The following is a 24,403-nucleotide window of genomic DNA, read 5'->3' as shown; positions in this document are numbered from 1 at the left end:
GGTATGAGAAAGGAAAGAATGAGGAAGGGTTGGGGGGGGGGGGGGGGGGGGGGGGGTGGGGGGCGCGACGACACATTCGCGCTTTTAGATAGATTCTTACCCAGAATGCAAATGGAAAAAACCGTGAGTGAAACGGTGACTGGGACTGACTAGTATATATTCCATTGAGGGAAAGTTACTTTCACATCTGCTCAAGAGCCCCCCTGGTGGTTGAAGAAAAATCCACATATAAACAGGAAAATACAATATATGAAAAAACACTGAATTCTCTCTGGTATGAGAAGGCGGGCCGGATCAGGCATTGTTCAGGGGGCCGGGCCGGATCCGGCCCGCGGGCCGTAGCTTGGGGACCCCTGTGTTAAAGTAAAAAGTTACATCTCACAAAGTATGTGCAAAAAAAAAAAGCAATGCAAAATGATGATACTTATTTTCTTTACCAGACGTATGAATCAACAACAGCATAGGAATCTGTTGACACACACACGCACGCACCTACGCACACACACACACATGTCCTCAGTCAGTTTTCGAGTGTTCCTGTGGACCACGTGACTCGGGTCCTCCTTGTTTTAAAAAGAACCGCTACCCCTGCTGTAGATCTCCCTCCACAGCTTCAGTGGAGGTGGTATTTCCATACAACCATCTGAGCGACTCTGTGCGCAGAACTGCCCGGGAGTGCAACCCGACACTTCTGCGGCCAGCCCTGCTGACGGCGAGGACTGAACCTGGGAGTCCTGGAAGCGTCTCTTTGCGACCGACCTGCATCCTGCAAACTGTCCACGGTCTCTGACCTGCTCCCCTGGGATGGATCTGGAGCATAAAAGGGCATTTGGCGCCTCGGTTATACTGACCTGTGTGATAATCTGCGGTAATGTGCCACATCCCGTCGGCGCGTATCAGTACAACAACCGCTACGCAGGGTGAGTGAATTAAAGAGCACACTCTTAACACACACCACTTAGTGTTTTTAGTAGTGTTCCCATCCTTAAAAAGCTAGATAAAAAGGCGAAAACAAGCTCAAAAATAACCAAATTTAAGCTTTTTTTTTAAAAAAAAAATTCTTTTTTTTTTCTTTGTTTTCTTTTTTAAAGCTGACTAGAGAACAGAGAAAATCTTTGTGGTATTCAGTATTTACAGAATTAACATCCTCTGCTAACACTTTAACATCTTTTCTCTGTCTGATGTCCTGGGCCAGCCCAAAGTTAAATTGCCCCAAAGCAGAATTTGATCTTAGTGTCTGCGTGGTTGTCAAAACATTTTTCAAAATAAAAATGTTAAATGCAGCATTCATGAGTGTTCATCCTTTTCTCATTTGATGTCCTTAATTGAAATTCAGACATTTTTCAATTAGAGCTTTTTTTTTTTTTTAAATTAGAGCCTTATTGCTGTGTTCTAATTTCTTAATTAGAACACAGCAGACAGGTCAAGGATAAAGTTGTGAAGACGTTTACAATGTGGTTAGGTTATAAAACAATAGCCCAAGCCTTGAACTTCTTACTCAGTGCTGTTCAGTCCATCATTCCAACATGAAAAGAGTATGGTATCCATAACTTAGGTTGGACAACTTGTTTATAAAACTATTAGTCAGGCACTCCTCAGAACACCTGTATGGAAGAGTGAGGAACCTTCACGTATAGAGGACACAACAAGCATGTAGAAAAAGGGGGTCTGGTAACAACTGTACATTCAAAACTCTTCGCGTGGTAGAAGACCAACTCTGAACATCAACACTGGAAACTTGATGTTGGCAGCGTCATGGTGAGGGAAGACCTTTCCTAGGACCTGGAAGCTGGTGAGAGTTGATGGGAAGACAGATGGAGAACAAAAGGGAAACCTGTTAGCGGTTGTAAAAGACTCTAGAACGGAGCAAAGGTTCACATTCCAACAGGACATCAGCCCGTGTCATACACTTAGAACTACAACACGGAATGGTTTAGATGAAAACACAATTCACTATAGTCAGAATGAAATCTATTTGATCATTTGTGTCTAATCCATGTTCAGAAATGCTCCTCATAGTCTGACTGAGCTTGAGCTGTTATACAAAGAAGGATGGTAAGAAATGTAGCATCTAGGTCTGGTAGGGACTTGCAGCTACAGTTGCAGTTTTTTTTTAAATTTATTTATTTTATTCTGCACACAGGAGGGCTTACTACAAATGCACCCCACACTTTGTGGTTTTAATGTGTAAAACAAAAATAATAATAACTGAAATCCATACTACTTCTCCCTTTCACTTTACAGTTATGTGCTTCGTTGTGTTGGTCTCGCACAATAAAATACACTGAGGTTTGTGTTCTGATGTCACAAAATGGGAACAAGTTCAAGGCCTATCAGTTCTTTTGCAAGACACAGTAAGGCATTTTCCTACCAGCCACCACATCAAATTCTTATGTGCTATGTTACCAGTGAAACAAAAATAAATTCCTTTAACTGACTGACTGTAATCTCTACATTTTGGCAAGTGACTTACTCGTTTGCTCTTGCACTCCTGTCCAGTGTACCAAGTTTTAGTGCAGACTCGGTGAGGTTGGGATGAAGGAGAAAAGTGTTCCCGGTTCTTCTTCCAACCGTATATGTTGCAAATTACCGATTACCTGTTGAGATTTATTTGGAAACAGTTACTGAGTCCATAAAATGCATCCCACCAGCACAGAAATTTTAAGGGGAAGAATGATGCACTTTCCAGGCACACAGTGCCATTTTTTTAAAGGTCTTAGTGGCCTTTATTTGATAGTTAGTTGACAGGAAAGTGGGTAATGAGAGACAAGGAAGACATGCGGCAAAGGTCACCAGGCCAGGAATCGAACCTCCACGTCAAGGACTGAGGTCTCCATATGTGGGCTGTGCTTAACCCCCCACGCCACCACAGCACACCCCACAGTGCCATTTTATAGTAACTATGTTCCCTTCAGTTGTTATTAAAAGAAGATGTCTATATTGAGTATAGATTAAAAGAAATTTGACTTTGCAATTTGATGCTTCTGCAGCTTCAATAACATGCTCTCTTCCTGACATTCTGCCTTCCGCATGTCATCCTGACAACACTGTGCCGTTTACAACCGTTCTTGCAAGCGCTTGACTGAGAAGTAGTTTGTAGGATAAGCTCAGCAGATGCACTGTTCCACCAGATGTTTGCTGATCGCCGCTGCCACTAGTCTAGAGGAGCTGACTTGGACAGGCGTGGGGGGAGAGGTGCTCCTGTGAGGTAGGAGCTCGGCATGAAGACTGCGGGAAAAGGTATTTTTAGCCCCCCCCCCCCCCCCCCAACGCCTTCGACCAGATTTAAGGATTCCTCAAACATGCATGAAACAATCAAAGCAACGTCTGAGACACGTCTTTGATGAGGTAATGACATTATAACGCAATATAACGCTTAAAAAAGTTGATTTTACATAATGCTTCCTTTTTAAGTGCTTAAAAATGAACTGTATGTATAATCTTAGATAAATTAAAATTTCATATAAATACATTTGAACAAATTTATCATTTTAAACCGTTTTAAGTTTTCTACTTGAAAAATAAATGAGAAAGTCGGCTCACTCCCAAAACACAACAATGAACCAGGTTGTCAGACTTGTACTGTGTGAAAATCCTGTTCCTCATGGGGGGCTCCTGCTGGCCTGGGGGCTCCTAATCAGCAACTTGGTCCACTATGCCTCAGGCCGGCTCTGCTGATTGCAGTAGGATAAGAAGCAGTAGGGAAGGTGGGGTGCTTGTGGTCTCACAATTTCTAAAGCTATAGGCAGGAACATTGAGGTATGTTTGACACCATTTGTTCTTGTAATTGCAAAAAAAACAAAAAAAACAAAAAAAAAACAAAAACATTTTGGTCTGAATTTATCCGAGAGGCAAAAAAATCCCACACATGCTAAGACAACACAAGGTTGGCCTGGGATGTGAAATTTGTGAAGATAAGTGATCTACAGCTGCAGGGGCGGGAGTAATCTCTGAAAACATATAGAAAGTGGGGCAGAAGATATTTACAGTCTGTTTCAGAGGAGCCTTTGATGTGTTTTAACAGGGGGAGAGGCAGAGCGTCAGAGCTTAAAAATTCCCACATTTTCTCTCCCAGACGCCACATATTTTGGCTTTACATTCATGTCTGTGTGGAGGCGTGCAAAACAGGGTGTTCTGCTTCAAAATGAAGTCATAAAATTAGTTAGAAAGCGTCTCAAGAAACTGCAAACGCAGAGATCCGAAAACAGAGGCGGCTAAAGTTTATACTGACGCATAAACAACACCGAGGCACACCTATTTGGTTTAAAGACCAGATTGTTGTGAAAGACAAGCTGCTGTCATGCCAGGCAGCCTTCTGCAGAGAGAATCGACGGACTGACAACTTGAAGGCAGCTTTATCTGAGGAAAGCTCATCCCTTTTAGGTGATGGTTGTAGTAACGGTAACAGAAACAGAAACAGTGATATCACAGAATGTGGAAGAAAGTGTGACTTAAGAGGGAATCTAACGATTTCAGACCTCAAAGTAGCAAAACATTTCTGTGCCTTGCAAAAGTGCTTTTTACACTTTATAATACTAAATCTGTAAAATGTTTTCTACATCACAGACCTGTTGTCAATAACTATCATAATCGCAGGAGAAATTAGCTCTTGCTGCTACAAAATGTATCTAGACCCACTTAACCTTCACTATAAATGTAATGGAAACCTACAGTATAAAATGCCTTTATTTCATAGTTTGTGGCGTTTTCTATATGGATTTTGTGTGTGCATTGGTGTGAGCTTTTTGGACCGGAATAGAACCCTGTACAGGCTGTACCCCTGCCTGTCAGATGCTATCTGGAGATAGGCAACTATTTTTGTCTTTCAAGTTAAAATCTGAGAAGTGCGGCATGCATTTGAGGCAACACTACGTACAACAACCCTTTGCTCTTGTACAGAGCGTACAAGAGCAATAGCTACAAGCCTTTGCATATCTTTCGACTGAAATTTGAGATGGTTCTACTTTGAAAAATAGCTGACGCTCAGTCAGATTGAACAAAGTGCACATGACCGCCCATTGGATTTACTTCTAAATTTTGTCTTGGCCTTTCAAACAGATGGTGATTATAAAGCAGCATTGGCATTTTAAAAATTAATTTAGATTTATGGTTACATAGTTTTTTGTTCTTTTTTTTTCCTTCAAAAAAGTTGATCTGCATGTTTTCTGTCAGTGCTGCTCCTTTACAAATAGGTTATACCGTCAGTCAGTGAAAGGAGGAGGTCACTTCTGTAGGACACCTGGCTCTTTTGTCCCTCGGACCTCATGAATGGGCTGTTCCCATTTTTGTTTAATGGGGCCCAGCTTCCTGTGTGACGGTCTGTAAAAAAAGTTGTTTGAAAGAAGCTCAACATGTCAGAAGAATGGTGGGAAAATACGGAAGTGAGTTATTACAAGCATGTTTAGGCCTATGGCTGCTGTTTTGTCATAGCAACCCATACCAGATTCATTATGCTGATGAATGTGACAAGAAACGTCGTTGAACTTCTTCTCTTAGAGTTCTTGTCATCTGGTAAGTTATGCACATTTAAAAAAAAAAACAAAAAAAAAACATAAAAACAAAAACTGTGAATTACAACATGTTTAATTTCTATTTATCAGATGGTGTATGAAAAAACTTCTATAATGATGTGTTTTAATGTAACTATAAAGATAGATAGGTGTATACATCTACATGTGAATACATGTTTGTGTATGCATAAATGCGTTTATTTTTAGTTAGATTTATTTTGGATTTTTTGGGGGGCTCATTGTGTGCTTCATGTCTTTGAGGGATTGTATGACACACGTGTGTGAAGGGTGAGGTGTTTGAACGTTACACAGCCTTAAGAAATATGGCATTTGATGAAAATTAAGGGAGTGACTTATTTTTATTATTTAAATAAAAGACAGAATTTTTGTTGGTGGCGTTTGGCGTAAAATAACGACACAATTACATTTTAAACAGGAAAGTCCATGAATGCAGCTGCTGCTACTGTATCTGCTGGCTGCAGGCGTCACCTTTATAGACTGGTAACATAATCTTATAATGAAGTCTGAAACATGTTATTTAGTTCTGCCCTGTTCTGAGATGCTGAAAGAGGAAAGCCCCGATTTCACTATCTGTTATGACAAGTGTCAACAAGTGTCACCTTCAGCTGCCACAAAAGCTCGTTTTATGACTTGACTCTGTAGCCCAGGTGTTTTTACTACATGCACTCTGTGAATGTGTGTTGAAGTGGGTGGAAATGCTGTAAAAACACCTTTTGGAGCGTTTTTTTTTTTTTTTTTTAGCTGTAACCTGAACCTTATAGGGCTTGTGTTGTTTCCACAGCGACCAAGTCTTCAGGATTACCCTGACTAACGACACAGAGGTACAAGCCCTCAAGAAAATCCTGGGACTGATTAAGGTTGGCATTGTTTAATGAATTTCCTTAAAACTTTAAACATCTCTTTGTATTCCTAGGCATTATACTATATTGATACATTCTCAGCAGGATGTCATAGTCTGGGACCCTCAGTCATCATTTCAATAAGAAGCTTTGACCGATACGAGAGAGTGGGTTTTTCCCCATTTTGGGGGGGGGAGGTGGATTGTTCAGATGTTTAAACTCTGTGAACATGTGTTTCAAAGACACTGAAATTAGGCAGTAACCCACAGAGGAGACAAAGGCCTTTCCTCTTCTCTCAAACTCATTTGGAAGTAATTATCCATTAGAATCAGGAGCAACCAAGACCCTCTTCCCACAAGGCTCCAGTTTGCTCATGCTTTAGCATAAAAGGTCGGTTTGAAAACGGACAGAGATACTTATTCTACTCAAAATTATGGATTTGATTGATGGTTCAAATAATGATTTACAGATGTCTTTTTCAGACATGCTTTTTATTGTTGGTAACATAAAAAATAAGACTTTTTATACCAGTAGAAATTATTTCCATTAGTGTTGCACCGATTGCAGTTTTTTGGTTGTTCGCCGATTACCAATCATTTAAAAAGCCTAACTTACCGATACCTGATACCATTTTTTTTCTCTGAAATGTTGCTGAATTAGCAACAGTGGGGTAATTATTAGCTGAAAATGTGCAGACGTGATCTGGTCAGCCGTTTTTTCAGTCAAACGTCTCTCACGGGAGAAAAGAAAAGCACAGTGGTTGATTTTTAGACCTTTGCCAAAGTTGATGACATCGGTGGATAAGATCGGCTTCACATGTAAAAATCGGCCGATCACCGATCTCCCAAAACTAAGGAAATCGGCACCGATAAATCGGTGCACCCCTACTTTACAGCAATAATTACTAAAACAAACAAACCAGTGATTAAGTAATTGAATTCAGTAATAAATAATAAAGAAATGAAGAAATAATCTTCATTTGTACTTTGCGTTTGACGTAACGTCTTCCCGGTGTTGCAGGTTAGCAGAACAATTTGTTTAACACAATGAAGACAGTCATCACTAAGTGAAAACAAATATGATGCAACATATGATGGAAAGGATTTTGGTCTCAATGTTTTCATAACAACTTTTAATATGGCCGTTTAAACCTTCTTTATCCCCCATGAGTGATGAAACACTGCAGGACAAAACGAGGACAAAACGGACTCAGTGAGGCTTCTAATAGCCACTGGTCAGAACTGAGCTATTGTATTTGGAAGCGATGCAAGCACAGCGCTGGCAGAGGGTGCAGCAGGAACAACACCAGCAGCAGCAGCTACTGTTTGGACAGCTGTGTACGTGTGTTCTCAGTAGCTTACACACACTGCAGTGCCTCCAGTGTGTTTCTAAGTTGTGAGCTTCAGGCTGCACGTCAGGTCAGAGCCTCAACGCCACAGAATGCAGGTGTCCTGGTTCGTTCTGTTTCTATTTATTAATGAAAGAAGCTTAAGTGACACAATCTTGAATGTGAGAAATCACTTGGTTGAGTGTTTATTCTAAACGGCTTCACCGAAACAGTGTCAGATGTGAAATGTAAACATTTTATGGAACACTTATTAAATTTGAATAACATTATTTTCTGCGACAGGACAAACGGACTGTTTTTGTACTTTTGTTACACATCAGTTCACTTTCAGTACCCACATTAGTGATCACTTTAACCAAAAATCTAATTATAGTCATCGCCTTTTTAACCCTTAAAAAACAACAACACTATATAATAAACATTTTTTTTGGACTAGTTAACAGTGCTCACCATGTATGGAGGAACTGAAGTACCCAGAACAAACCCAGGCACATTCTGGTAGAACATGCACACTGCAGCCTGAAGGGCCTGAGCTGGAATAGACTCAGAGCTTTTTTTTGCTAAGAGGAAACAGAGCTAACAGCTATTCACCCGCCATGCAGACTGTCTAACAATATGTTACTATTAATAACATAATTGTAAAAAAAACATTTTTTTTTCAATGTCCTCTTTAGCTGACATTTCTGCCATCTGCCCTCAGCTCTTGTTTCCCAGCTTATGCACAACAATAAATAAATAAATGTATGTACGTATGTAAGTTTTTTCATATATATTTTTATGTAGAACCGACTTTTACCTCAATTGAGCTTTGAGTTAAAAACATGGGAAAGCTGAAAGGAAAAGAAAAAGACCTGTTTTAGACAAATTATATTAAATGCTGCTTTCTTTTCAGAGTGTTCATACACATCTGCTATTTGACAACAGGATGTGTACTTTTGTCCGAGTTTACAAAAACAGACACATCTGGGCTTTTTTTTCAGTGTGATCACACGTTTGGTCGTCTTATTTTAAATCGCATTCCAGACAGTGAGGCAGCGTCGCATCTTCGCCCTCCTGAGAAACTCATCAGTCTTTATTGAGCTGTAACTTTGCTCTACTTGCTCTGCCCGTTCTGCCACCACATGAAACAGAATAATACTAATTCAATTATTCATAGCTGGCCAAAGGGACTTAAAGAAACTGAAGATTAAAAATCTAAAAAACAAAAACAACACATTTTGTTATCTTAATCAAGGATTTTTAATTGGCCCTTTTGGCATACCATACATGTTTTTTTTTGTTGTTTGTTTTGTTTTTGCTATTAAATGAGCGAGCCTAAAACATTCAAAGGTTTATTACGAGAAATGAGGCACAATATAAATGTAGTTTATACTCCGGGGCACCAAACGTTCTGGCAGACAGGTTTCAGTCCCATCAGTTAAAATAATCAGTTATGCATTTTGTAAACATTTTAAAAGTTGACACATTAACTAGCATATGTCCAGCAAATGAGAGTCAGCTGAGGATGATCGCACATGTACTCTGCAACGGCCTGCAGTTCGCCTGATTCTTGTCTATCATTTGTAGATTACTGCCTGCCTGTTTGGTTGAAGAGCCTCTCCTGGACACTTTTTCTATTTCTATTAAAACTTGATTTGATTCTTTCATGTAAAATTCTAACAAAATACATTGAAGTTTGAGGGGAGCATGAGGGATTGTTGTTGCAGGACATCGCAGGCGTTACAGTCAGATGAAAAAAAGCTGGATATGTGCAGCTCTAATTGTGTCAAATGGACAAAAAAAAAAAAAAGCCTAAATAGCTTTGTGAATGTTTGATCCAAGATTGATTGAGTTTAGCTGAATTATTTGACAACTCTTTGGAAGAAACAGGTGAGTATAAAGCAAAGAAAGTTAGCACCTTCATATCCATCTCCTTTTAGAAGATTTTCATCTATTTCCTTTAAGGCAATATCACATAGTGCTCAAGTTCACTACTAATCACTACTCTAAGTCCTTTATTTGTCCTGCTGTCAGGCAATGATGATAATAATGAAACGATACTGAAAGGTTTTTGTTGTTGTGTGTGTTTATCTTTTGTGATACTCAAATTGGGTTTTTGTTCAATTAGTTAGTAGCTCTGGTTAAAGGATGCATGGTAGAGATGGCTGTGTGGACCGGCAAGCTGCAAGTGAATTCAATATTGAGATTAACATTGTCTGAATCTGAATGTTTTTGTTTTTGAAGAGTTTTACACAAACATCTTCCAGAGTCAGTATGTTTCCTCTTTAAAGTGAAAGTATGAAAAGATGCCCTGAATTACTGGCTGATTTATTCCCTAATTTCATGCTTCAGGTGGACTTCTGGCAGCCCAACAGTGCTTCTCTGATCCACCGCAATGCCACAGTGGATGTTCACGTGAAGCGAAATGACACACAACATCTGCATGCTCGGCTAAAGCTGGAAAGGATCAAGTATCGGTAAGCCGACTGCATGCATGGTTTTAGCTTCGCAAGAGTTCCTAAAAACGGATGCTGCCCTATTTTATAATGAGAAAAACTAAATTAAAGTTGCACACAGCCTGAAAGACACACATTTGTTGTCATTCTAAGGTTATTGGAATTACCCGGTTTTCCTGCAGACATGAAATATTGTTCTCATATGCAGTGTTGGCCATGGCCTTTGTCCAAAGTGCTTATCATGGACTCAAACTTTTCTCCCTGTCCACTTCACAAAGCAACTCCTTCATCTCTGTTTGGCATCCCTCGTGAAAATTACGCCACAATGACGAAGCTCTATGAAAGCATCAGCAGCTAAAAAAAAAAAAAAAAGGCTCTCATTGTCATCTCCGTCCCTGGGGAGAGATTTCGGCTCCAAGCTAGAGACCAGCTCTGTGTGTGTTGGAAATCTTTCTCAGCAATTTTTGATGATGCAATTGATGTTTTATGGAGTAAAATGTTTCTTGCCCAAATGAACGTGATGACAAAAGGTCGCATGATCTGTTTCTGTTTCATGGGAGGCGAAGAAAAAAACTTCAAACATGCGACAGATGTTGATAATTATAGTATAACTTTTAATTGTGCTGTCAGACACATTTACTTATGATGTATAATTAGTGTTATGATAGAGCCAACACAAAGACCTATCTAATCCACCACTTCGTTTCAACACCGTCATATCCCAGTAAATAGGGAACTGTAAGGAGGTATTATATTAATGTAATAGCATTGCATTAGTCAGAGCTTTATAACAATTACGCAGACTTAAAAATGTCACTTTAAACAAAACGTCAAGCCCTAGTGTGCAAAGCAGTTGCCTCAGCAAAAACATCACAGACTTTGGCTGAATGGCCTCCTCAGAATACAGTCGGCCCTGTGATAAAGCAGAGACACATAGACTCTACTGGAGATGAAGGGACAGTGAAAAGAAGACTAAGATAAATAATTTTAAAATATTGTTGGATGAGGCGACTGTGGCTGTGTGTAGCGCGGTTGTCTTGTGATCGGAAGGTAGTAGGTTCGATTCCAGCTTCCTCCTGCCTCATGTCAACGTGTCCTTGGGCAAGGCACTTAACCCCAAATTGCCTACTACTGATCCGCGTATCGGTGTTTAAATGTGTGCGCATTTGTGAGTGCAAATGGGTGAATGAGACTCTAGTGTAAAGCACTTTGAGTGGTCAAAATAATTGGACAAAGTGCTATATAAGTTCAGTCCATTTACCATTGTTACAGATCCGTCAAGTAATAAACAAAACCAGAAAATCATTGAAACGCTCGTTCAAGTAACTCAAAAATGGTGGGAAAAATGTTTCTCTCCCTGTTTCCACCTCCCACAGGACGCTCATCTCCGATCTACAGAAAGAAATTGAAAAGCAGACAGGATACCGCTCCTCCCGCAAGCGGAGGTCAGAGTCTCCGTATGACTACGAGGTTTACCACTCGCTCGAGGAGGTGGGTGTCGTCCCACCTGTCGAAGCACCGTTCACATAACACGCATCTTTATAAGGCTTTCTGCTGCTTCAAATTCCTCCCCTTCTCATGCAGCTTTATGTCTCCTGTTTTATTGTCTCATAAACACTCCACCAGTTTACAGCTTCAACCATTATCATTACTTATGCAGGTATGTCATCCATCTGACTGGGGAAAAAAAAAAACATAAGACAGAGAAGATACCGTTTAAATCCTGAGATGTTTATCCACACATTCTTAGTGATAATTACATTTACAAACCCACCACAGTGTACCTGCAGAGACACATTAAAGGAACAGCACAACTTAAAACTTCTCTGCATTTTTATGCAATTCACAAATCATGATTGCAGATTCAGAACTGGATGTTTGAAATGAACAGAAGTCGCCCTGAGCTGGTTACCATGTTGTCTCTGGGGAAGTCCTATGAGGGGAGGCCGCTTTATGTGCTTCAGGTAGGAGAAAACAACAGTTAAATAGAAATGACAGAGGAAATGTGCATTGAAACACGACTGTGTCCTAACTAGGATTTTTTTGTCCTGTCAGTTAGGAAAGAGAAGCCGTCCGCCAAAGAAATCCATGTGGATCGACTGCGGTGTTCACGCCAGGGAGTGGATTGGACCTGCTTTCTGCCAGTGGTTTGTCAAAGAGGTACTTCTGTTGAGCTGTCTGCAGATTTGATCTCTAATGCGATGTTTAAGCCTTCCTTCCTTACACATATTATCAAGCAATCTGGGTAAAGGTTCTTTACCAACACAATAGCTGTTCCTTTGTCTTATATGGCTTTCCTAATGTTAAGATATATTTTACAGCTGTGATAATGATCCAAACATTCACACAAGTTTTATTCCCCACTTTTACATGAAAGTTTCATGTTCCTTTGCCACCCTAAACCTGTTTTCTCGAAACTCAATTACCTGATGGTAATTACCTGAGGTAATTGAGACTGAGGGTTGATACGCTCAGTCTCATTGTAGTATTTGGTGTCTGTAAGTAAGCTGTGTCCAATGGCGACACGCAGGTCGCTCATCGTGCTTTCCCTCAGTAGCTAATTGTGAAAGGCCAAATAAAAAAACCCCACCAGTAACAACTCATGAAAAAAGCTGTGATTTATACAAAAAAATATATAACTGATGAATCTTCACCTATGTAAAGTTACCACCAACTGCATGCAAATGAGTTGATGGAATGGGTCTGACATAAAAAAAAAAAAAAACAGCTATCAGAGGAGGTGGTAAACCTGATAAAAGAGCATTACAAAAATCTAATTTTGGAGAGACAAGTTATGAATTTATTGTTTTTATTTATTAGAGTTTAAGTAAAAAGAAAAATACAAACGGAACTTTAAGGAAGCGTCGTCCTTCCTTAAAGCTTCGCCCCAAAGGTTTGGAGTAATACCAAAAGTACTGCATCCCAGGAGTTCTTTTATGGGTTAAATCTTTACCTGTGTTGTGCGCTTTTACTCTGGTAAATGCTGTGAAAATTGAGGGTGGTTAATTATACTTTGGATTGCCTGAGAATATCCCTAAAGTGGAAATGGGCTTTTAGTCTCAGTTTTTCTCTCTGAAATGAAAGCCACAGCAGAACCAGACACTGCAAGAATGTTTATTTTCCCCCTTTTTTTTAATATACCATTTGTACCCCAGATGAATGGGATTAGAAACACAGTAAGAGGCAGAAGATAAAAGATACACTGTAGAGTTTATATAAGTTTAGAGTCCTGATTTAAAGAGTTTGTTCAGCTTGATATCAAAAGGACTTTCAGACATGGCTTAAGTTACAAGGCAGGGCTGGAAAGAGTTCAGTTTGTGTTTTATTTTTCCTTACCCTACTGAAAAAATATTAAATTGTTTGTTATTGCTTGAACTAATTGATTAATTAAATTGTATAAAGCATTAAACATTTATTATTTGCCAACTGACTCAAGAGTAGCTGATAGATCTCATTATAGTGTGGATGAATGTGAGGAGTCCTACTGCATACAGTAAGTGAGTAAAATATATTTGTAAAACATCTTTCACAGATAAAAATCAAAAAGTGTTTGACTAAAGAGTATAAACATTAAAACTTGAAAACTTAAAATAAACATAAATAAAAGACAGAGTAAGTTATAAGACACAAAGACAAAATAAATAAAAACATAGGTACCTCTCTTTCTCTAACATATTGAATGTGATTTTTGTATGCATTACTTTGTGTTAGTCTGCTACATAATGTCATATTAAAGTACATTAAAATTTGTGGTTTTAATGTAACAATTTTTAATGAGTCTGAAGAAGACACGCATGCAGTTGGTAGGACATGATTTCTTCTGGAGCAGGGTTGCAAAATGTGAAAATGAAAACTCTGCTTTCTAACACCAAGCAGAGTTAGAAACTAAATCAACAGACCATGACAAAAGAAACTCTAAACTAAAAGACTGACCTAAAGAAAGGTCACTGTCTTTAAGACAGTGATGGGAAAGTTAATTGCACTAGAAAATTAGCAACAAAAAATAAATAAATAAAAATGGAAACTAAGAAAAGTCGTGGGACTTCTAAAACACGACTTTTTGAACATCAAATGACATCAATGCAAGCTATGAAAAGATGTAGTAACGTCGGTACACCACTGGAGGTCAGTGTGGCGTCTTTTTTAAACTCTTACCACATCAACGTTGGCTAGAAACCGGCCAATCTTTCTGAATGCAGCTCCTGAATCAAAAGTGCCTCTCCACAGTGGGTCTCTATCTACCAGAAATGACAAAGACAAAATATGTTTTTTTTTTTCTGTTGTTAAAGCAATTTCTACATATTATAATACTTACAACAAAATGGCAATATAATGCATGAAAAAATGTGGTTCTTTAATAAAACCATAAAACAAAAAGTAATTTATCAAATCATTAAGCTCTCTGTTTAAAGTGATATTGGCTTTCTTTGAAATATTATTTAAAAGAAACAAGGATCTAAAGACTATTATCCCAGTGCTTTGATAGCCTAACCCCAGTCCTGATTTTTAATCACGGTATAAATGGGACAAATATATTCAGATTTGAAGATACATATGGTTACACAATGCAAAGGGAAACAAACAAAATAAAAATGCATAATAAGAAAAGCTTGGTTTGTTATTTAACTCACTGATCAGTATAGTTATTTTTTATTTGTTTGCAAAATTTCAGGCACTGAGCTCATACAAGTATGATTCTGTGATGACACGACTACTCAACCATCTTGATTTCTTCATCATGCCTGTCTTCAATGTGGATGGGTATCGCTTCAGCTGGAACACGGTACAATATGTTTCACAATTGTCTATCAGTTTTTAAAGGAGAACTGGAGCTAGTGTCTCTGACCTGTCCCTTATCCATCCTAAACTTCATGTTAGAGGAGAGTTGTTTCACTTAGCTATCACCCTCTGTTTATTTTTTTTTTTTTTCAGGATGCAAAGTTGCAATAAGAGAATAAAAAGTGCAATCTGATTTTCTTATAAGAATTTTGTTTTTTCAATTAATTTTGATAAATCTACTTTCTTTTATTTGTTTTTTAGTTGGATAGGTATAGTTTCATTTCTTTGTATGTAAAATGCTTTAATGTTACGTTTGTTGTGCTTTTGGGGTGCTGGTCTTTTCCCCTTACCTTTGCAGTTTGGGTCTTTTCATACCTGAAAAAATTATCAAAATATTACCAAAAGAAATAAACTCGTGTGTTTAAATACATACAAAATGTTCCTGAAAAAAATTATCCAATTCTTTTATACCTTTATATACAATATGAATTAAAAATCTGAATGTCTTAGATTTCAATAAGAAACAAACATATTACATAAACATAGAAAAAAATATCCATAAGAACTGACTTTTAATGATAGCAGAAACACTTAAGAACTGTCTGTGCTCCTGTGCTGGTTATAAATATAGCTAAGCTCTAAAATTGTCTTATTTAATTTCTGTAGGATCGGTTCTGGAGAAAGACGCGTTCCAAAAATCACAAGTTCCACTGCAGGGGTGTGGATGCCAACAGAAACTGGAAGGTGAAATGGTGCGGTGAGTTACTTTCTCAAGTCTAAGTAAAATAAGTTGCATCCAACACTCATGACAGCATGCGCAGCCTGCAAATAACTAAGGTAACATGCATGTTGCTGTTGTAATTTTACATGGTTTATGTGAAGATTTTGTATCTGTTGGGTGGAGAGGAGGTTATTTGTTGTCTTTAGTTGCTGTTGTTTTGCTTTTAGGTTATGTATAATCTATGCAAAATGAGCCAAAGTAAAATATTTTTTATCTTCTTATTGAAGATGAAGGCGCTTCCTCCCATCCGTGTGACGACACTTACTGTGGTCCTTTCCCTGAATCTGAACCCGAAGTCAAAGCAGTTGCCAAGTTTCTACGGAAGCACAAGAAACACATGAAGGCGTACATATCCATCCACGCCTACGCGCAGATGCTCCTATATCCATACTCCTACAAATATGCCACAATCCCCAACTTTAATTGTGTGGTAAGGAGTTCACCATAATTTAAGGTGCTCAAGCATCACTTCATTTGATTTGGATCTTATGCAGGATCAGTTTACATTCAGCCATCCTGAGTCAATACTCTGCCAAATGACATAACTGTTTCTTTCAGCAGCAAAATCCACACTTGATAAAAGTTTTTTTGTTTTTTTCCCCCCCAGGAGTCAGCAGCTCAGAATGCGGTGACGGCACTATATTCTGCATACGGAGTAAGGTACAGATACGGACCTGCCGCCACAACACTATGTGAGTTTTCTGCTTTTCATAATTAGCTTAGAGTTTTCCAAGAGAAATCTCAGAAAAGTCTGATTTTATTAATAATTCCAACCATTTTTGTTTTTCACTTATTTTCAGATGTTAGCTCTGGCAGCTCTATTGACTGGGCCTACAGGAATGGGATTCCCTATGCTTTTGCTTTTGAGCTAAGGGATACGGGTCATTTTGGTTTCCTCCTGCCCGAATCACTGATCAAACCCACCTGCATTGAGACCTTGAAAGCTGTGAAAGCCATTGCATCGGGTCTGCTGAAGAAGTGCAACACAGACAACAACAGATTTTCATATATATGAACAATATTGTTGTAGAATTTTCTACCACAGGTTATTGGAGATCTCAAAGACATTATACAAATTAATGTCACCGATTTCTTTTTATCATTTTTACATTTAGGAAATGACTGTGGTGGCCTTAGAGTGCCTGCATATAAAGTTATTTTTCCCAGTAAAATGGTAGGGATGTGAGCACTTGACGAGCTATGGTGGCACTTTAAGAATAAAATAAAAAGCAATCTTTTATATATAAAAAAATAAACAACTTGTTTGATAATTCTGTTCATGTATGTGACTCTTTGTTTACACATATTAGAGGAGTAAAAAAAAGAAAGAAAAGAAAATGTGTATTTGTACAAAAATGGAAACGTATAGTCAAGTCAGCAGATGTTACTTTTCTGCTAAAGATTAGCTTTGCATATACATAGTGTATTACAGTAAAACAACAAAATGGGTGCTGCTGCAAGCAAAATAAATAAAGAATGATGAAAATGGGAAGCCCTCCAGCAATCATTGATTCAAGGAACTAAAGAGCACAGAGGCCAGAACCATGCTAATGAATGAACCAGCATTTTATTCAAGAACAAAAACAGGCAGGAGCACAACCACTGAGACTGAATATTATTTCTCTTCTGCTAGCTAGAATGGTGTAAAAAAATAGACTGTTTTGGGTAAAAAAATAAAAATTAAAAAAAGCTTTGTGTCAGCACTTTTCAAACTGAGAAAATAAGTTAATTAGTTCCTCATCTTGAATGGCGACAAACAGAATTTTATCACTGATCCCCTTGCATGTAACATACGTTTTTATAATCATCCAACAACTGGGTTTTTTCCAGCAGTCACCTTATTGTGGTGGATTCAGGTAGAACAGGGAGCTGCCCACATTTTTCAAACAAAGACAATAAGACCTTCAAATCTGCTCTGACCAGCTAATTAGTCATCTTTGCCTTTTGGGATCAACCAGAACAAGAATTAGTCTTTCATGCTGAGACTTAGCTTTGACTTTTAAGTGTCTGCTGAATTTTAAAGGAGGTTTCTTTCGCAATTAATGTTTAAGCCTTTATTTGAGCAGCCTCGCTTTTACTCAGATTTCTGCTTCACTTCAGCTTTTTCAGTAAATTTGAAGCTGCTCTCTTTACATTACATTACATTACAGAACAAACTTTTATTCTTTACAAATAATTTTAGTATATGCTTGTGCAGTTTCTAATAAGAGAATGGTGTACTTATGTTCACGACCATCTCTATGGCAACATCCAAGCCGGCAACTTGGCTCATTATTTTTGAGCTGAAACTTATGTTTTGCAAAAAGGTACGTACCCTTCACAGATTTGTTCTGTTTTTGCTTTTTTGTCAAAGTGACTGTTTTAGATCATCAACTTCATTTAAATACTAAATAAAGATGGTGTGAGTAAATTCTGATTTTGCTTAAGAGAGAGAGAGAGAGAGAGAGAGAAAAAAAAGCTATTCAAATAAATCTCAACTTGTCTGAAAAATAAGCCAGAGGTCAACCAACGCCTTTTCACCAAAAGCTCAAACAATCTCAGGTGGAGCCAACAGGTTCGTTAAAATGTGGAGAGAAACTTATTCCCACCAAAGTGGTGGCAGAGAATGTGCAGCATGTGACAGCGTCATTTTTCTTTGGGGTGTGGTGAGATCCATGGTTCAATGCTTGTCAAGACATGAAACTAATACAATCTTACAAAGACATTGTATTAGAAGAAACTAATACATTCTTAGGCTGCACAGTGGCGCAGTTGGTAGCGCTGTTGCCTTGCAGCAAGAAGGTTCTGGGTTCAATTCCTGGCCCTGGTCTTTCTGCATGGAGTTTGCATGTGTGGGTTTTCTCTGGGTACTCTGGTTTCCTCCCACAGTCCAAAAACATGTCAAGTTAATTGGCCTCTCCAAATTGCCCCTACATGTGTGTATGCATGGTTGTTTGTCTCTGTGTTACCTGGCAACCTGTCCAGGGTGTACCCTGCTTCTCACCTGGAACGTTAGCTGGAGATAGGCACCAGGAACCGTCCCGACCCCACTAAGGGACAAGGGTGTAAAGAAAATGGATGGATAATACAATCTTAATCAGGTAGGGTTATTTCCATGCAAACTTGCCAAAATTTCTTGTTTGACACAGACTAAATTCAAATGATTAAAAAACACACAAACAAAAGTAATAAAAGTGTTTGTTTGTGGGGATTTTATAATGACAAATCCATAAAGTGCCTGAAGCCTCAGCAGCAGTTCTAACCTTTTCAGACTGACAGTAAGGAAGATTTTTGTGTGCCTGCCACTGCAATGGCTTCATTTCCTTCATTTCCTACAAGAAGGGATAAAGTCCACTTCTCTGGACTTCTCAGGAGAGGGTACATTTTGTGAATTTACTCTTGTAGGATGAAGAGGAAAAGATTTTTTCAGCTACTTTCCCATACATCTACCATATTCATATTTTGGAGATCTTAGGCAACCACAACAGCAAGGGCGAAGAAAAACAAGACAAAATTCAATTCTCACTCTTGTTTATTCAAACATATAGTACAAAAGGATTTCCGTAACACATTTCATTCATGATCCACACTGAACACATGGTCAGTTACTACAGTATGAGATTAGAACAACGACATGGTTGGGGGACATTAGACGGAGGATGCAGAGTGTAGGCACTGGAGGGTTGCTTGGAAAGCCAGCTGTTTAGAAGTACTCAATGGGGTCATGGTGCTTCTTGGAAAGCTGAACATTGGTCAGCTCAGTTTCTTCTCCGTGGCATGGGAGTTTCTTGAAAACACGGAGGTGAATATACTCATCATCTCCGACATGGACCTGAAAATAATTAAAGCCAACAGTTTAGACTGCACTCACTTGGGCAAACCCTTAATTATGTATAATAACACATAATACTACATGAACTTTTTCATATGAAGAACAAAAAACAATTGAGATTTTGTGCTCTAAAGCATTAAGAGTTGCCACATCTGATTTTTCTGTCTTAAAAAGTGAAAAATAAATAAATAAATAAATAAATAAACAAACAAACATGCATGGTTCTTCTTCCACTTTGAGATTATGCACTACTTTGTGTGTTAAATCCATGCCCTCACTTAGTACTACATTACCCACGATGCACTTGTTTGTTTTGTAGCGTCACTCGCTCATAGCTTAGCAGTTGACGAGCAATGTGCAATTAACGCACGTCAGATGCACACAGTCTGTTGCACCGTGTCTGTCTATGGTATGTACCAAAGAAAGAAACGTTAAAAGTGATTAAATTTAGACTGGACTCCCGTGCAACGGAGGACGACACATGAAGAAGATAAAGACGATTGTAAAATGCAACTACAAATGCTAACAAAGCAGTTGTTCCATTTCTCTTGGTGCCAGGACTGTCATGGCAGATTCACACAATCTGTAATCCTTCCTGCTGGACAAGACATTAACTACAAGTGCTGTTGACTATCTCCAGCAGCCAACCACATAGACCATCAGAGAGAAAATACGGCATTTAATGTATGTAAAGGCTTTCAGGGTTGCTTCTTCACGTCACATCGTCATGTGTGGTCTGCCTGATCTACCTTTATGAAGAAGTTGGTCCCCGCAACAACCTGACTCGTGTAGCTCTTGGCGGTGAAGGTTTCATAGGTCTTTCCTGCCTTCTGCTCCACTTGAGTCTTCACCTGAAAAGCAACGAGACACCAACAAGAAACAGTCAGGCAGGGCTGATTTGAGCAGGTCTGCTTTTAATTTGCAGTAGTTTTAGCCGAGAAGCACGTTTTCCCTTACTTTATTACATATCTCCTGGATTTCGGGCGTGGCGTCCTGTGCTCCTCCTGTACCTCCACACAACATGTTGACTAGTCGGTATAAATGCGATCAACGACAGAAAACCAAGAAATATCCAACCAGTCTGTCTGTGAGGCGTTTAAGTTGAGTCAGTAAATCACATGATGCGGCAGCGCTCTGGAGTGTACCATCACAAAGTGGAGAGAGGTGTGTTTTTATTTTAATTTAGACTCCGACGAGAATGATAGAATTAACAAACAATTGCATTGATTTAATAATAGAGGGTAAGCAGAGTTAATATAGTATTGATTTAAGCTTTCTACGCTTTTTTTTAAAGGCACAGGCATTCTACATTTCGCCTGCTTCCCTCATCTGACTCGTGTGGTTCAGACCGAGGAGTGGACGCTTCACTGACACAGCTGGCTGGATTTTGAGGCCCAGTTCTTCTGGTAACAGTGGAATGAGGAGTGAAGTGAGCTTTGGGACAAACATGAGTCACCACAAAACACCTCACTCAGTTCTCTTTCCTCTTTGCCACTTTCCACCCTCCGTTCCTCCTTTTTTTTTTTTTTTTCTTTACCGATGTATTTTCTGAAGAGCAACCTGGATAGAGAAATTAACGCCTCGTCTCGTCTTTTCAGTGGTTTTACTGTGTTGTATTTATTATGGCCCAAGAAAAAAACATTTCGACACTAATTAATCAACCAGTGCACTGATGATGTGAAAGTGACACAGAAGTGAGCATTAATTTCAATAGAAACATCTTTTTTCAGGTTTTGCTAAGTTTTTAATGTTTTACTCTAACACAAAAATGGTTCCTCTACATGTCGTCAGCCTTTGCAGGAATCGGCAGCCAATGATTCATTTATTTGATTGATGGTATTTTTGAACCAAGAAAACAAGCAAACAGAACCTCTTATGGTTTTCTTACAACAATCAAGGGCACAGCAAATAGTCAAATGAATTTCGCACTAGGGTGGCGCAACAGGAAGGGTTCAAAGCTTGGGATATTTTTGTTTATAACGCTGCTTTAAACTCCACAACCATATGTGTTTTGGAGTTCATGGTGGTGTTTGCCACACACAGTACATGATGATGCTGACGAGGACACAGAACAGGGCGGAATATTGCAACATTATGAACCAGAAAGCTTAATTCAGGTACAATATTCCATTTTCATCCAGCAAACATTGTATCTGTAACGTAGCATTGTAATTTAGACAGACGCTGGAAGCTTTGGTTCCCTAATTCAGCTACAGATACTGAATTGAATTTTACTTCTTGCAACTTAATTGAAAGCAGTTGTGTTGTTTATTAATTAGCAATGTATTTTAATCTGAACTGGTATAACATATGAACAAAATAATAAAATGTAACACCTTAAAATCGACACACTTTTAGAAAAATGTGGAACCGTAAGCAGATAAGGAGCACCTTTGGATCCCAGACATCAGTCAATAATTTGAATTATATCCCATGAAAACTATTAGCATTTAAAGCACCAGTTTTACTCAGTTATCAGACATCTAAAGAGACAAAACAATAGAGTATTGAGCATTAGTGAGTTGTTATAGCTTTCTATGCAGCATTAAATGTCACACCAACATTAACTTTCATAATTTCCCAGGTTCTATATAGAACCTAAGAAAAAATGTCTCCATCCCATTCATCTCGACCATTATCACACATTCTTACAACTGAACAAAAAAAAAAAAAAACAATTTTTTTACTTTTTGGGGGTTTTTAAATTTCACATCTGGAAAAATATATATTTATGGCAAATATATATATTTAAGAACATCAAGCTGCAGACATATGAGTCATCGTTTAGTGTATGACTGGGAGTACTGCGTGCAAAACAATAAGGAACATCAGTCACAAGATGCAACCAAGATGTGAGTAAAGGCAAAGATCAGGGATTACCCTACTGCTTACAGGCTCATATTTTAAGTCATAAAGCAGGGAGCGTGCCAGAACAACCACAAAACCACAAAAACATGTGATTTGCAGAAGTTGGTTTCAAGATCCTCTCTAAGTGAGCTGTCACAGATACAGAGGAGTAAACAGTTTACACAAGAGCCGATGGCTGTATTTTACTAATACATGAGGTGCTCTTTGCCCCGCCGTCGCTGGATATTGATGATTTGACGTCTTCACTGCTGACCACCGGGTCCTGTGGCTGGACTGTGAACCTTTTAAAAGTAATCAATGGAGTCGTGGTGGCTCTTGGAGACCTGTATGTCTGACAGCTTAAGATCTCCTCCATAACATGGGAGTTTTTTCCAAACACGGAGGTGAATGTAATCATCTCCGCCAATGTGGACCTGAAAGGGACACCATAAACTAAGTTAAACAGGATCCTTTCGTGCATTAAAAATTGGTAAAGGAGAGTCTGCATGCAGTGACATCAAGTTGATGTCCTTCAGCTGGGGGAAAACAATGCAATTAATGCTAAATGAGGTTACCAGACAACCATATTTGTGGCAAAGCTGGTGTTTTACAGTAGCTTCCGAAAGTATTTGGTGACATTATGTCACATTACAACTTGAATGCATTTTGGGGATTCCATATTAGATGAAAGTGAAATAGATTTTCAAAAAATTCTATACAAATATAAACCCAAAAAGTGCATAGTGTATATATTCTGATACAACTATAATCTAGTCAGCTAATTAATTACATGTAGATCGTTCAATCCCAGTAAACTACAGGTACTCTGATCAGGGGAGACCAAAGCTAAGCTCTCTGGCTTGCAAAAAAACTAACTGTCTGCACATCATTTTAGAACAATTCATTTGAGGAAGTGTGAAAAATGGTGATGGCATGGCGTTCTTTGGGAGGGACATCAAAATTTGTTAGACTTACTGGGGAGATGGGAGAAGCTAAGTACAAATCAAACATGGAAGCAGACAACCATTGTTTATATTTGTGCAAAAGAGCTTTGCAGAAAGTATATTCTTGTGCTGGAACAGGACATTCAAGTTCAGCTTTAGCTACTGTCCAAAGAACAGAGAAATAAAAGCAGCCTCAATATGTAGCAGTAGTAGGAGTCAAAGTGAAAACACTACTTCACAATTACGTTGCGTTACGTTTCTAAAAGCATGGGAAACGTAGCAGAAACTTGAGGTTGTAACGTGACAAACTGTGAAAAAGTTCAAGGGATGCTGACTATTTCTGCAGAGCACAAAGCATTAAGCCATAGCAAATTAAGTAATAAATAAGTAATCAAGTAGCAATAGTAATAAAGAATAAAGTAATAAAGAAGTGGCTGGGGAGAGGGAAGTCTGGGCCTCCCTTCTGAAGCTGCTGCCCCCGCGACCCCGCGGAACAAAATGGATGGATGGATGTATAGTAAATTAATAAATTAAAATGCAGTAACTTGTCAGCTGTTAAGCTTTGAAAGTTTACGTGTTCAGTTGGATGTTGAATGAACTGAATGACAAAGTACTTCACTATCAAGGACAGGACTGCCTTCAAATAAAGTTGAACTTCTAAAGATAGAATTGCCTTGATGAAGTAGTTTGTCCCAGCTACAAGTTGAGTCTTGTAGCTCTTGGCTGTGAAAACATCATAGGTCTTCCCTGCTTTCTCTTCCACATCAGGCCTCACCTGAGGAAAAAATAAGGAGACAGCATCAAAATTAAACACAGACCACCGCACACCCCAGAGAGTAACGGTTCATGTCCGAATAGGTGTGGCAGTGTAGACGCGTGTGCTTACTTTATCACAGATCTGCTGAACATTTTCATCGGCATCCTTTGTCTCACGGGATATCGCCCCACATTTTATGTCCATGGCAGACTTTTGAAACGGAAATCAAACAAAAGTTGACGAGAAAACCCACTTACTGCGTGACCCAGAGAGGAATTCAAGCAGAGAACTGAGAATGCTGGCGGACTGTACCATTTCCTTGAAAGGAGAG

The 24,403-nt window shown here is 38.8% G+C and overlaps 3 protein-coding genes and 1 long non-coding RNA gene across 4 annotated transcripts; 2 read left to right on the top strand and 2 right to left on the bottom strand.

Annotated features, from left to right (window-relative positions):
• The first annotated feature begins 517 nt into the window (after window positions 1–517).
• On the top strand, window positions 518–16,984 carry cpa6 (carboxypeptidase A6). The gene is made up of 11 exons (XM_015027763.1): window positions 518–920; window positions 6,313–6,388; window positions 10,050–10,174; window positions 11,530–11,644; window positions 12,016–12,117; window positions 12,209–12,313; window positions 14,826–14,936; window positions 15,599–15,689; window positions 15,941–16,143; window positions 16,321–16,405; window positions 16,514–16,984. Exons 1-11 carry the CDS (start codon window positions 805–807, stop codon window positions 16,726–16,728), a joined length of 1,344 nt encoding a protein of 447 aa, XP_014883249.1. The 5' UTR covers window positions 518–804; the 3' UTR covers window positions 16,729–16,984.
• A 436-nt stretch (window positions 16,985–17,420) lies between these two features.
• LOC106944646 (uncharacterized) lies at window positions 17,421–22,116 on the top strand. Its single transcript, XR_001424377.1, has 2 exons — window positions 17,421–18,019; window positions 20,819–22,116. It is a non-coding gene; the product is annotated as an uncharacterized LOC106944646 (long non-coding RNA).
• Window positions 19,207–20,640, bottom strand: LOC106944645 (cystatin-B-like). Its single transcript, XM_015027765.1, has 3 exons — window positions 20,482–20,640; window positions 20,274–20,375; window positions 19,207–19,524 (listed from the first exon to the last, which is right to left on the bottom strand). The coding sequence occupies exons 1-3, from the start codon at window positions 20,545–20,547 to the stop codon at window positions 19,396–19,398; spliced, it is 297 nt and encodes a 98-aa protein (XP_014883251.1). The 5' UTR covers window positions 20,548–20,640; the 3' UTR covers window positions 19,207–19,395.
• Window positions 22,117–22,281: 165 nt separating the features above from the next.
• Window positions 22,282–24,403, bottom strand: LOC106944644 (cystatin-B-like). Its single transcript, XM_015027764.1, has 3 exons — window positions 24,202–24,403; window positions 23,989–24,090; window positions 22,282–22,805 (listed from the first exon to the last, which is right to left on the bottom strand). The coding sequence occupies exons 1-3, from the start codon at window positions 24,274–24,276 to the stop codon at window positions 22,677–22,679; spliced, it is 306 nt and encodes a 101-aa protein (XP_014883250.1). The 5' UTR covers window positions 24,277–24,403; the 3' UTR covers window positions 22,282–22,676.

The sequence above is a fragment of the Poecilia latipinna genome, unplaced genomic scaffold, assembly GCF_001443285.1.
Source record: "Poecilia latipinna isolate Pla-1442-1.1 unplaced genomic scaffold, P_latipinna-1.0 Scaffold106, whole genome shotgun sequence".
Classification (NCBI taxonomy): domain Eukaryota; kingdom Metazoa; phylum Chordata; class Actinopteri; order Cyprinodontiformes; family Poeciliidae; genus Poecilia; species Poecilia latipinna.
The sequence above is the reverse complement of the archived record's forward strand: the minus strand, read 5'-3'. Positions and strand labels throughout refer to the sequence as shown.